Below are 14,665 nucleotides of genomic sequence, written 5' to 3'. Positions count from 1 at the left end.
TTGACCGAAGGCGCTGCCGCGGTCCCGGCGGGGGCGGAGGGGCGAAGCGGCCGCCAGCGGCGCCGGCGCTCCCGCAGCTCCGCGAGGCAGCGAAAGGCAGCGTGGGAGTCGCCAACGAGCGCCAGAGCGGCCAGGCCTCCCCGTTGGCGGCGGGGCAGAGCGCCCCTGGTGCGAGCCGCTCCGCAGAAGCCGTCGCCGTGCCCGGGGGGCCGCGGCGGGGTCGGATGGGAGCCCCCGGCTGCCCTGGGCAGGGGCAGGGCCCCGGCCTGAGTGTGGGCCCAGGCCCTGCGGCACGAGTGGGGCTGTTTAACATCGTGGCATGAGGCAACCTTGAGCTGAAAAACGTTTGTGAAACAGAACCAAAAAAAAACCGTGCGAGCTGTAGAGAAATTGTCCTTTATATGCAGCCTTGAAAGCTATTCTCGTCCCTTGGGAGGAAAACTGAAGGTCTGCTCAGAATATTTGCTTTGGCTATATTGCCAAAGAGGTAGGGAGCTATTTCACGCAGAAAACTAAGCCTTGCTAAGCCCAGGAATAATGCTTATGATACAAGCAGCACTTTGGTTTTGTTTGAATTTTCACATCCCGGAACAGTTTTTATAATACTGCACGCCCTGTGTAACTTATTCTAGGATCTCCAAGGATGATCATCAACATACGAAAGCGCCATGTAACGTATCCCTCTAGCCTCATAGAAACCGTGATAAAGAAAACACAGATCAGCACAACCAACCCAGGCTGCTTTGGAGATTATGAAATTCCATCTATGCAAATGATCTGTGTGGTTTTCCAGCAGTACTTAAGGGATCTGCCTATGGCAACTAGTTACAAAAAAACTATCTGCTGCCAAAACTATTTAAAGGACCTTCTTACTCACTGAAATTTAAATGAAATTCTTTTTAGAATTCTCTATAATTTGTAGAGCAAGATTGTCATTCCCCAAAGAAGGGAAAAAAAGATGTTTTTATTTTTAGGAATGACTTGTTAGAACTCTCCCCATTATCCTCAGAAACACTCTTCTTATTTATGGGAAGATACCTTGTGAGACAGCCTATCTCAGCTTGCTTTTACGTTGCTGTCAATTAGTGACACAGTCAACACTGTTGGGCCTTGGCCCAGGGCCCTTCACCACCTCTGAGCAGTATCCGACTGGCTCCTGCTTCTTTGAACTTAACTTCCCTTGCTCAGAGAATTAGCAAACCACTGAATTTTGCCACCCTCGTTATGGGTTCTGCAGTGCTTCCCCGTGCTCCCCCGGGCACAGGCAGAACAGCCTTCCCGTCTCTGCTCGAGCTGGGAAGCTCCGTCTCTGTCCTGCAGCTCTGGAGCCCATCGGCACAGGGGCTCCCGCTCCTTGCCACGGAGGAGTCTTGGAGGCTCTCATCACATCTCATTTCAGGAATTATTTTCGCTCTTTAGAGTGACTTTTGAGCTTTAGCACACACGCTTTTGAGCTTTGCTGAAAAATGCTGAAATTTGCAGCGCTGCACGGAGAGGAGAGCGGGTGAAGTGAGGAAGAGGCGGCCGAGGGAGCTGCTGAGGAGGTGCCACCGCTGCTGGGGAAGGGGCGCCCGGCGGGCAGCGCTGGCCAGAGCTGCGGGTGCTGCCGGGGTCCCCACAGGTGCTCCCTGGATGGAGACGACCTGTTCTGACCAGTGACTGCGCTTCTCACGGATGGAGGCCGGCCAGCTGGGCCGGCGTCTGTGTTTCCTCTGATGACCATGTGCTCAGCTTCTTGTTTTTAGACATTTATGGCTTTGCTTCAAAACCTGTGTACGACAAACGCAGTATGATTCCTTGAGCAGGAATGTTTTATTATGTAAGAGAAGGTTTTGAAGTACATTTATAAGCTGTGCTTGGCTCAGTTTGCTTAACTAAGAGCTAAGTTAATCTTTGGAAAGGGTGTAATTGAGATGAAAAACCTGTTTTTTTTTTTTTCGTGCTCCTTCTTCCACTCTCCGGTTATTCGTTTTGTCCCTATTTGTTACTTTGTAATGGAAGTATGGAGATGGAGATCAGTCTTGCAACCTTGTGATTAAAATGAGAAGTTTCAAAATCATTTACATTTTTCTATTATAATAATAATTGTTGTTCAGAAGGTCAGATCTAGTATTTTGAAATCAGAAACATCTACTTCTCCAAGTTATCAAAAGGCTTGGCACATACCTAAAAGTTTGATTTTGTGCCTTGGATATTTATGCTTTTTTATAGTTCTTTTTTAAGCACAACAATAACAAAATGCCACCTATTACTACTATTCTATATTGGTTCTATTGACTAAAGTAAATAAATAGTTGTTGTAAATTCTGAGGAAGTGGTAATGCAATTCATTTTTCTGTATTAGTGTGTTGTATCTTCCTCCCTCTTCCCCTTTTTAAATCCTTTGTCATTATAAATGAAAGATTTTTCAAGGCAGGATCATTAGGGCTTTCCAATGCATTTGCACTCTAGCCATCCTAAGATAATGAGAGTCTTAACTTCACAGGGATTTTTAACATCACCACATCATTAATGATAATAAACTTTCTTAATTGTTTCTACGGTCTAGTATTTGAAATGCCAGTTTGAGTATGTTGTAATGAGCCAAGATGAACAATATTAAGAAATATATGAAAAAGATAATGATATTGCAATATATAAATATATTTGTATATGTGTATGCGTGTGTATATGCATAGGTGTATATATAAAAATACAAGATGGAACTGAAGGTTTACTAACTTGAGGACAGAAACCCATTTTTTTTTAAATTTATTTTTCTAGGGCTTTTCCATAACTCTGGCAACAAATATTATAGGACCACTACTGATAGCTAGGTATTTTGCTTCTTTATTGATGAAAGGAACTGAAGAATCCAGATTCTAGACTTCTGATCAGGCCAAACAACTCAAGATGAAATTAGTCAACATCTCCACGGGAGAAAATGGTAAGAACTATTATCACATAAAGCAGCCCAAGTATTGTCCTAGAAATCTATCAGCTGCTTCATCTGGTCAGTTGCCATGTCATGAATGATGTGTGTATTTGTCAGTAAAACAATTATTTTAAATAAAGTTTTTTTTTTTTTTTTTTTTTTTTTTTTTGGTCATATGGAGATCTGGGCCTAAGTTCTGCTAATATATGCATAGCATTTTAACTGAGGGTGTGTGAGTAGACTGATTACCATGTTTTAGGCCATACACAATGTTAATTATTTCCTGTACAGGCCGTTTCTTAGCTTGGAACCACCAGGTTAAGGACTGGGGATGAATTCCAGACTTTATTAGTAAAATTTATTTCTCTCCATATATTACTGATTCTTTGTAATCTTTAGCTTTTGAGGGCAAAATGTAAGCAGCAGGATATGTTGCAAGGGTTACAAGCCAGTTCACTGTAGTGTGATTACTAGTGAACTGTACACTGGTCCCACCTGCTCTCAAACTAAATGGGGAGAAGGGGAACTGGGTATTATTTCACTCCAGTTCATCTTTCTGGCTCTGAGACCCAAGACATAATTTTTTTTTAAATTATTTTTCTTGGCTTCAGAAATGATTGCTGTTCTCTGCTCTCACAAACTGTTCCTCAGAATGTCATTATGGCTTTGGGGATGCTGAGCTTCTCCTGGGACTCACATGAAGATGCAAGTGAGTGGGACTGTTGCACCACTGACCTTTGATGTTTAATTTCACCTTGCTGTAGAGCCGGCAGAGAGCAGTGCTCAGAATTGATTCAGGCCTAAGTTAAGGTCTTCTCCTGGAAGTGCAGTTACACAACGTGGTAGAGCTGAATAACATAACCAGAGCCTGAGTTGCCCTCTGGAGGAAATTTGCTTTCTTCTCTAGCCTCTTAGCTTAAGTATGAAGTTAGGTGTCCAATGCTGCATGACATGATTATCCTGCAGCATGACGGAAGAGCAAGGAATGCATATTTAGAAAACAGATTTCTTAAGCACTGACTTACCTTTAAAGTATTTGATAACAATGGTTCTTTGAAAATAGCAAATTGCCCAGGGCATTTCCTGTTTTGGTTTGAGCTCATCTGTTTTTAAGCTTATATTTTATTAGTATTTCAGGCTGAACAGTGGATATGCTGTAGGAAAAGCGGAAGGGTTTCTTAATACGCAGCAAACATCTGTTCTACAAAGAGTAGAGCCTTCTTGAGAAGCCTGTCTTTGTGCCATGTCGTCAGGCTATATTGCTCTTCGCAGGCATTGGAGACTTGCACAGTCTCCTTTCCTGAAAGTGGACAAGCAGGTCTAAGAGCTGATGAAAACTGATGATAGTCTAAGTTACCTGTTAGTGTTTAGACATATTTTAATACAAGTATTTTCAGCCAGATCGGCAAGATGGCCAAAGAGGTACTAGGGTCAGCAGAAATGCAAGTGGAAAAGTTGTGACGGTGGCAGAAGGGCAGAGCTGCTTCTCTGCTGTTAGGTGCTCTTAGATTGGCTAAATTGCTTATGAAATCACATCTTTGCAGTTCTTAAGCAAGGAGTCAAATACGCAGATAACTGTCAGGAATGCAGCCTAATAGACTTGCCCTTGGACCTATCCACACCTGCGCAGTTAAAGAGGTGGTATTTCTAAATGTGGTTCAACATACAGTTCTTTCGTTGGCACTATCCTGCCCCGTGTTGTCACAACATGCTCAAGCCAAAGATAACCAGCGGTTTTGAAACAGGCTAGGCTTCCTCAAGCCTGTGAGAGTTTGCTCACAACTGCTATCTGAAGAAACTGAATGGTTTCCCCTGCAAAAGATGAGTATTACCAAACAGAGGTGTAAAAACCTAAATTCTGTTATTAGTTACTCCTTCTTGTGCATCTACTTTCCATTTGCTATTTCAGCTGGTTATAGGACACTTCTGTTCCAGTGAGACATGCTTCTGTAGTGCTGGCATGTGTTGCAATGTTACCAGCTTTCATATGGGAGCACTGAGAACTAGACCCTTGTTCCTGTATATACACTTGCTGTATACAGATTTAGAAAGTGCCATAAGATCCTTCTGGGTGCATGCCACTGCGTAAAATAAAGATAACTATTCTAACAGTGAAAAGTTAGAAAATGACACACTTCTGACTGGGTGACTCATGATTGCAGGGAATTAATTATCCAAGACAGGCAAATCGGAAATAGATTCTGTGGTATTATTATTTAGTCAGGCAGTTATTGCTGATACATGAGGCTTGATTTCAGATGTAACAATATAGCTATACCCTACAAATTACGTCACAGTGTTGTTTGAGGGTGTTCTACACATGCCATGTTTGTTTATCTGATGTTTTGTTTTCATTTTTAGGTGGATGGTGTAGGCAGCTACGAGGACTCTAAAGCAGCTTGGAGCATGTCAACAAGGAATTTCAGCAGCAAATTTGGAAAATCTAATGTGGTGTGTATTTCTTTGATTCCAGAAACCGTAAGCACTGATTTGTCAAAATCTTGTCACAAGAACATTCTTACTCACAGATGTTTCACCCCAGAATTCTCAATGAGTCATCTGTTGGATGGTATTGAGAACACTGACATGGGGAAGGCAGGAAAATCTGTCCCATCTTTGCTTGTAATGTATCTGTAGTACCTTGGTAAAATTCCTTTTATGGAGGCAGTCAGTATTCTATCAGTAAGAATATAAATACCTTGAAGATTTGTGCTTTATACAGTTACTTTGGTGTAACTATTCTAGAGGATCTGAGAGACAGTGGAATTGAGTCCTACATTTACTAATGATAAGCTGTATATCTGAAAAAAATAATTTGGACCACTAATATGGCAATAATTGGACAACTAATATAGCAATAATAATGCTTCCTACACTGTGGACTTCTGTGAAACTAAATATATTGGCTATTTCTGGCTGCACACATTCTTAGTAGGCTGTAACCATTTGGAACATCAGCTAGGTTCTGCTCATAGAGCTTTCCAATGATTTCTCAGTGTTGATGAGCTTGCTTATTGTCAGTTACCTTAAAAAAAAAACCTCCTGTTTCTTTTAATTTAGCCCCTAAATCATGACTCTGAACTACCTAGTGATAACAAAATGATGGGATCACTGCTAGTGTTGTGCTCTATCTGCCGTGGTGTGCATGAGGATGGCAGCACAAGTCAGCACTGCCATGCACTGTTATCTTTCGTACCCTCTGAAAAGCATGTCTGGTTATGGAGCCCGGGTCCCCTTTGCTCGCTTCTCTCTCCTGTAGCTACTTTTCAGAACAATTCCTGAGAGTGCTACTTTGCTTCATCAAAGCAGAGAGGGCTTGAGGAGGAGTCGGCTTTATTTATTAGGCCCAGCAAAATGCTGGACTAGAGCTGCCACAGATGTGGAAACATACAATAGTTTTTAAAAAGAATTAAAGTAATTGCAAAGGCTGTTGGCTGCAACTTTTTTCTTTTTTTTTTTTTTTCTTTTTTTTTTTTTTAATATGATGCAGTTTGTAAGGTGATATCATGGTGCTGGTTTGATCTGATGAAACCAAAGCTAATGCTGGTGCCTGCATGTGATGGAAACTGAACGCAAATCGTGAACTTGGGAACGTTGGCCTCAGATTAGGTAAGTCTGTTGCTCACCTTCCCCTTTTCCCTCAACTCCCTTTGTCCCTTTTCTTCCTCTACATAGTTAACTCATATCAGAGTTCGTTGTCACCAGTTGTAGGGAACTCCGTCTCACTTGGCTATATGTGCACTCTTCCCTAAAGAAGTCAGGTGTTGCCTGCAAGTTAGACCTTCATCACACCACGAAAACATGGAACAATTTCATCACAGTTCTGTTATTTTCAGTTGACACGATGAAGAGGAAAGTTTGACAAGTTTTAGAAAAATGTTCATGTTTCTCTAATATAACCTTACACTCATAGAGGAAAATAATATTAGAAGTTAGCCAAATTCATTGCTCGTAGCCATTTCAGAATATTTAAGGTTGGAAGGGACCTCTACAGATCATCTAGTCCAAAGCCATGCATCCTTATTCTAAAACATAGGTTGTGTGTTGCTTTAGCTGAAAGTATTTCTGTACTGAGAGAAGAGAATGTCTAAGAAAACTGCTCTGAGTTTCTATTCTCTTAGTTTTGTTCAATTCTAAATGTACTGGAGACCAGATCAAACAATAACTGACGTAGAGAGTATAGAAACTATGTCAAACAGGGACTTTAAACAGTCCTTTTGAGGTCAGTAACCTAAGCAACTGGAACTTTGATCACGCTGGTAACAACCAAATGACATAACCTTTGTGGCTGTACATGTGAAAATAAATAGGGAGCTCTTCACTGAATTTTACAAACGGAACAGCAAATCATTGGTGAAGTGAAAAATGTATGTTTCTAATAGGCTTAGGGAGCTTCAACAGAGGATACTAATACAGGTGAAGCAGCTTGAAATAGCAAGCAAGATTTTTTTAAAAAACATAAATGGATCCTGTTTGCAGTATACAGCATGAAGGAGGAGTCTTTCCAAGGCCCTGCCATATCAAGTAGAAGACAGCATGTTCTGTCTGATGAAATGTAAGTTTGACTGCTAATCAAACAATCCAAAGCATTGCTAGATTAATAGCCAGTTTGCTGAGAATACAGTTCTAGGAGAACTGGAACTGTTGTTTGATTTTATGATTCACTGAGGAGAGAGGGAAAAAAAAAAGGATTGTTTTAAAGAAAACTAATATACTTTAATTATGTTGTCAAGCAGGATTCTTTTAGCTTATTGTTTCAGTACTGATCCTGCGTAGGTAAACAGCTTAAAAATCTGAGTGTTTCTGGAATAAGATAACTACATTTTCCTGCTTTTTGGGGCGATTTCCTTTTTGAATCAAACTGATTTAATACTGATTTTTAGTTTGGAGGCAAGGGACAGTTGCAGATCCATTCTCGGCTTTCAAATTATTTGGTTTTATATTGTTGCTTCTGTTTCGCTAAATGGGAGGTGAGAAGAGCAGTTATTCACAGTTTGTGAAGTGTCTGAAGATTTGTGGCTACAGAATGCTACATAAATGCAAAGTATTTATATTCAGAACTGTGTTACATCTTCTCTTTTCCATATGTCAGTCTGTGCTGTGAATAGAATCAATCTGCTCATAATCAGATGTATACTAAGTTGATAAATGAGGGGTTTGTTTGTGTATTTTTTACTACAAACTAATTCACTGAAACTAAGATTCCAGCCTGCTTTTTCTCTGCAAGGGAGAGATCTCAGAAAAGTTTTATTAAGTATTTTACATCAATTAAATAGTCCTTATGGATCCTGTAAAAGCAGCCATGGCACTTCAATCAAGTACTGATTGCATTTGCCTCAAAATGTGGGAATTAAGCTCTAAAATCACATTGGATTGTGCATACATTGTTAGTTTACACGTGCTGAGAGGATTTAAAAACTCAAAAGTAGCAAAATAAGGAGGTCATAAGAGACCATTTCTCTTGGTTCAGGATTTTAGGTCAGCTTATCAGACTTCTCATGTGCCTGTGAATGTAGACTGGATTGTATAATTAGGGTGACTTTTTTTAAAGAGGTGAGAAAGAAAGATTTTGTATTCCTTGGGCATTGTTCAGGTTGAGATCAAATCTCATGACTGAGTCTCTTGGGCAAGGAGCTAGCCGCAAAGAATTACAGACCCAATCTTTGGGGTGGTTTAAAGAATAACTTGGGAAGTGTTGCCCTTGCAGTGTTTGTTGGGATCTTTCTGTGCTTTGCAATCCTTGACCTTTGATGCATGGTAACAACTGCAGTTGTTGTTTCCTCATATTTTCACCTGTACTTCCCTTTCTGGCTTGTGTGCATTCCTTTATTTTCTTCCAAAAGGAAGTGGAATGGAGATAAAGGATGCTATGTATCCTTTGAGTCTTCAGTATTTGAGAATGCTTTAGAAATGAAGAAAACACAAATCAATCAGAGCTTGCTACTCTTTGAGCAGTCAGACAAAAAGTGTCTGAGACAGGTGTGTTAGGCAGAGATGTGTTAGGCCTGTTGGTTTGTTTTCCAATACAGAGTTTTTTTAAACAAAAAGTGTGATTTTTCCTGATGTAGAGGAGGTACATGATGCTTTTGTTTTATTTTCCTTTCTGCTAAGTGGTTGACACTAAAACTAGTTCTGCAATTTCTTTATCTGATGCCCCTGACAAAATTGAGGGTAAATATAATAGTTTTGGTTGGCAGTGCTCAATGGAGAAGTCTGATTTATCATTCTTAGGTTAAAGGGAATTAATGTGTAGCATTAGGACCTTGTGTGGGAGTGTCGAGAGACACTTGCTTTGGTTTCAGCAAGCTCAGTTGTATGTGGGCAGCGTTTTGGAAGAGTTTTTGTAGCATGTTGTACTTAAGATAGATGTTCCTTAGACCTTTTCATATTAGATATTGATTACAAAGAATTTCTTTTGATTACCCAAATGATTGCTTTGAGTCTTAAATTCCTGTTAGACCAAGAGGTTGTGTGTGTCTGTGTTTCTGTGTGACAAGTTATATTTTGCTGCAAGAAAATAAGCATTTTGGTGATGCAGGGTTCTTGCAATGAAATGCAAGTTGTTTCCTATGCAAGAGAGGGCCTGGAAGTTTGTTTTTAGTATTTTTTCATAGTGTATCCAATGAGGAGACAGGCAGCTCTGATTATAATCCTGTTTTTCATTTTTCTTCTATGCATAGTTCATATTGACCTTGTGAAAACCTGAAATCTCTAAATTGGCCTCTTGAACAAAACAAAGTTTATTGCACAGAACAGATTATTCACAGTAATATTTACTCTGAAAGGTCACCAATCCCAGAAATATCAGTGAATGTAACTGTATCAAACCAACCTGACATTAGCATAATGTTTTGTGTTTTCTTTGTTTCTTTGGTTACTAGATAGCTGCAGCCTTCTGGGACAAACTTGTCATTGGCAGCAGAGCCCCTTCCTACACCGGATTCTCTAGTTCTTTGCAAACATGGACTTTAAAGTGGTATTTTTTAAAGCCTAGCATTTATGGAGGTTTACTGTCTGTGGTTTTAACTTAATCTCACAAAGACAGATTCAATGATTTGGTTTTTAGCATCAAAAACCTAAAGAAACCTTTGGTTTAATTATCTAAGCACATTCATATGGTTCAAATATTAAAGTTTTACCTCTGGAGTCAGTTGTGGTGTTTGGCCTGTGCTGAAATGCTGGTTTCAGAAATACACCTGCCTGCTGATACTGAAGGTGTTTCAGAAGTGCCAAGGGGGAAGTTTGTTTTTCTATTGCACTGATCCCCATCTGTGCATTAGTTTGGAAGGGGAAAAATGAGTCTCTGCATCTTATCTGCTCTCTAATGGGTACTGCCTGTTCCCTGCTGGGTTAGGAGAGTAGTCCAATGCTGTCCACATTGAAAGTGTGTTAGATTCCTAGGCAGGCTACAAAACATGGGGGAGATGGCTTTTATTTCTCTTCTGCATAGAGGCGTAGCAATATCTGGTCCTCTGGTTTTACTACATCCATAGATACTAATGGACGCATGGGAATTTTGAGCTAGTATTTCAGCTCTGGGAATGCAGAACAATGTAAGAGAAAATCTCAGTGATCTGAATGTTGATGGGAGAACCAGTTTCTCCTCCTTCTCTTGCACAGGTCTGACGATGCTGAACGAGGGTGAGTGGGGTTTGTAACTCCGTTGATGTCTTTCAAACTGCTTGTTTTGAAACTGTCACTTCCCTTCTGATAGGTTTTTGAAGCACCATATAAAAATGCTGAGCTGAAAAAGAGGTCAGGTTATCCAACCAGGTCCAATGAGCATGCCCGTGCACAGCGTACTCAGCTGAGAGGGAGCAGTCAGAGCAAAGGCTTTTGTTTCCTCTACCAAATGCTCTGCTGCTTGTTGCAATCACTTTTTATAATGATGGACAGTGTTTCTCAATCAGTGGGATGTGAGCTCAGATGTTTGCCAATTACCTTTATGTATTTAAGTTTGGTAATTAAAGATAAGCAGCAGTGCTTTGAGCTAAGCACTAAATTACCAGAGGTGGAGTGGATTAGCTGATGGGGGCAAAGGAGAGAGAGAGAGACAGAGAGAGAGAGAGAGAGAGAGAGACAGAGAGAGAGTGTGAGTGTGTGTGTGTGTAGATGTATATGTACATATCTGTATATGTACATATCTGTATATCTGTGTGTGTATATATATAAAACAACATTTTTAGCTTTTGCACACTTTAGAGTTTAGATCCACTACCTGGGTTTTGCTTATTATGAACTGCAGGATAGGAGCTATGGATCAACTCCAGCATTTACTTTATCTTTGCTGGCTTCTACTCCTCAGGGGTAACCCAGGACTAGTTTTTAAAAAAATGTTCTCTAGTTTGGGGAGTTATATTAGAAATATCTGAACTAATTGACTGAAGCTTTGTTTTTGCTAAGAGAGAAGCATCAAGAGCTGGGGAGAATCAACACGCCCTTGAACTAAACAGCAGTTGTTTAGCTGTTGTGTTGGAAGGGAAGGCTTGAGAAGGCAAAGGTTCTTGCTGCTCTGTGCCTGCTTCTTGCTTTCTTTTTTTTTTATATTTTAAGCTGAGATGAAAGAGAGCACAAACACTAGCCTCATCTCAAATCTGCCTGCAAATAACTTTGGAAACCACTTGGGCCAGGGGAAAGTCCAGCCATACAACTGAAAGGAGCCTTCACCAAGAGACAAATAGGGAGGGCAGGGCCTGATGGTGTCAATATAATAGTTCGTGGCCTCAATATGGCAAAGATTTAGACCCATAACTGAATTTATAGCCTTCTCTTCCGCAGTAAATTCCCCCCCTCTCATCCATGGCAGAGCTCGTGGGTCCCCTTGTGCAAGCTGGCATTACGCTTCCCAGTTCAGATGCTATGTGGTTTGTGAGCTGCTGTGTCCCAGTTGATTTACCCAACTATTATTTATCATTATGTAGTTATGCTTGGCTGTTGGTTTTCCGGCCCTGTGATTTCAAATAGGGGGGGAAAAAATAATTAAAACCTGTTTTGAGCATGTGTATCTACAGAAGGAAAAAAAAAAAAAAAAAAAGGAGAAATACCAAACTCACACTTGACAGTTTCCTTTTGATGCACATGATACATGAACATAGTTAAAACAAATCAACAATATTTGTTCTTTTTTTTTCCAGTGTTAGTATTTTTACGTGAATTTATTAAGCCGTACTGTACTTGCTTTATTGTGTAAGGGGAAAAATGAATGAGAGCTAGTAAGACTTTCCTGTAGTATGGAAAAAAAAGGATAAAACAGAAGTCATCTGAATGGAAATATAACCAAGAATGGCAGGGAGCCAGAAATGCCCAGAACATAAATCTGCAAGCATCTGTAATGGAACACTGTTTGCTATGCTCTTTGCATTGCATAATGCAGTTTGTGCAATTTCAGTGGATGTGCGCTCTCCTCATTACCACTTCTCTCCAAAATATGGCCCAAGCATTGTAGCTATCTGGCTTTGAGATAGAATCACTGCTCAGATGCTCTGTTGCATATTTTTGATTCTTAGATAATGGTTTTACATGTGGACTGCACCTGTTTGGTGCTTATTTTAGCTTCACCTTAGACCAGAGGTGCAAAAACCCCACAAAATTGTGTGCATGTGGGGGCTGTGGGGTGAGTCTTAAGCATTTGGGGCCAGGTTGCCTGACAAAATTGCACCTGGGCTTATTTTCAAGTTCAGTGAAGGAACTTTTGTGTAAGGGCTGGAGCACGGTGCTTTTGATCCTATAGGAGAGCATCTTAAGCACAGCCTAGTCATTACTTTGATGAAACTGATTCACGGAGGGAGAATATTACAGCCTGGCACTGTGTACTTATAAATAATGATAATAATAATAATAAAGTGATGGAAAGCCAGGCATCTGAGCTGCAGGCAGGTATAGAATAATGCATGAAATGTCTGCCATGCAAATGTGGAGTACACAGTGACTCACAGCAGGTTTGTTCACTGTTCTCAATCCATTTGTATCCTAGGCTGTTCAGTATGTGACTGCAGTCCTGTTCCACCAGATTGCTGGTTTACAGCGAAAGGAAACATGTAAGAAATGATTGAAAATTAAACAAGTAGTTTCCATCAGCCCCTGCAGAGAGCAGGTCTTGAGCCTGGTCCTCAACTGGAAGAACAGAAGGATGTGTTTCCTGGAAGTACATTTTTTTGCCCTCTTCTGAGGTGATAACTTACTGGATCTATCGAACTACATACAAGTTCCAGATTTTCAAAGTAAGCCTGAGTTACTGTTTTCTGTTAAGTAAAACTACACTTACTTGAGAGCTTCATGTGAGAGATCTATCTATGGAGCTGATGCAGAGGAGCATGAGCAGTTCATCTGCCCCCAGTTTTAATTTCATTAATACAAAAGTCTCATGTCTTTTTTCCACTGAATGGGAAATGAGTATCAATGTAATTTGCCTGTGCCCAAAATAAGCAATGCTACATATGCCTGAGGGCAAGATTCCTTCATTTCAAACCCGTACAGGTGATCACATGATACATTAGACATCCCCTAATTTTACTCTCGTTGTCTTAGTCCTCACTGTAGATGAGCTGAAAACTTCTGAAATCAAAACTGGAAAAGGCACATAAAAACTTGCCAAAATTTAATTCCAAATTAAACAAATGTGAACCAACAGAAAACAAAAAAGTGGCATTTTGAAGTGCATAAATCCTTTCATGGGATGCTTATGTGTACAAACGTCCAGAATTGTTTTGATAAAGAGCACCACAGCAATACAAAACATGGGGAGAATGTGAAGGGTTTGTTTGTTTGTTTGTTTTGTTTTGTCAGTACCTAACAGAGAACTTAGCTCAGGAAAACTTGTCCCTTCAGAAGTGGATCTGTCCCTGCACGTACAGCTTGTCTTTTGGGAAAACACAGTATTAAGGGTCGATTTGGACCATCTCTAGCATTTCTCAGCGTCACTGCTGTTCTCCAATGTCTTTTGCAGGTAACGGTTGTTGTTGTTGTGTAACAGTGGGCTAGACTTTCCCTAAACTCCTCAGCAATTGGATCATACCTGGCAATATTTTCCTGACCTCCTACTTCGGTCCAGGACAATCTAGTTCCTTTTTATCTGAGGCATCATCGTGCATTGACCGATGGCAAAACATTAAGGAAATATTTAATTGGGAAAATTAAGATTGGTGAGCACTTTAGGGCACACTGATATTTCTGTTGCTCTGCTCTGTACTTCAATTATGTCGCATTTTCCTAGAAGTTTAGCACACAGATGGCGACCTAATGCCTTCCTTGAGCAGGTTTGGCTTCCCATTCCTATTGATGTGCAGTGATGAACGTGTGGGGCTGTGTCCCTCCCTCGCTCTGCAGGGACCCGCGCTGGCACGGGTGCAACGGGGCTGCACGTGGGCAAATTAGGAGTGCTTGAGCCCTCTGTGAAATACTGGTTACTTGTCTTAGGAAGAAAATCACATGTGCTTTTTCATTGCCAAGATCCCTTTGGATTGTCCCAGCATCATGCATGTTTATATTTTTGTGTTTGGTTTTAATGTGGCCTGACACCGTTCCATTTTCTTTTTTAATGCAAAACGCTGATTTCAGAAAAAAAAAAAAATGGAGAGGACCTCGCGAATGTCCCTGCGTGAAACACCTCCGCAGTGTGCGTGCCGTGCCGAGGCACTAGAGTAGCTCCGCTCCCGCGTGGCCGTTCCCCGCGGGAAGGCCCTGCCTGGGTGCCGTGCGGGCCGTGGGTGTGAGCGGGGCCGGCCCGTGCGCTGGGCACTGCGGCGCGCACAG

At 41.0% G+C, this 14,665-nt stretch overlaps 1 protein-coding gene across 4 annotated transcripts in view; it reads left to right on the top strand.

Moving 5' to 3' along the window:
• The first annotated feature begins 2,763 nt into the window (after positions 1-2,763).
• The window catches only part of PANK1 (pantothenate kinase 1), a 37,012-nt gene continuing 25,110 nt past the window's right edge, over positions 2,764-14,665 (top strand). The window contains exons 1-4 of one of the 4 annotated variants that reach the window (XM_026051519.1): positions 2,764-2,926; positions 3,526-3,623; positions 5,276-5,365; positions 6,405-6,523. Coding sequence is in view for 1 of the 4 variants with exons in the window: in XM_026051510.1 (XP_025907295.1) it covers positions 7,451-7,469 (19 nt within the window). In the remaining 3 variants the exon portion in view is untranslated. Of the gene's footprint in view, positions 2,927-3,525; positions 3,624-5,275; positions 5,366-6,404; positions 6,524-7,276; positions 7,470-13,117; positions 13,135-14,665 lie in introns of those variants that run through there. The other 3 variants (XM_026051534.1, XM_026051510.1, XM_026051527.1) reach the window with 3 other exon arrangements.

Source organism: Nothoprocta perdicaria, unplaced genomic scaffold, assembly GCF_003342845.1.
Source record: "Nothoprocta perdicaria isolate Ctin4 unplaced genomic scaffold, notPer1 scaffold_111, whole genome shotgun sequence".
In the NCBI taxonomy this organism is placed as follows: domain Eukaryota; kingdom Metazoa; phylum Chordata; class Aves; order Tinamiformes; family Tinamidae; genus Nothoprocta; species Nothoprocta perdicaria.
This window is presented reverse-complemented; position numbering and strand designations above follow the sequence as displayed.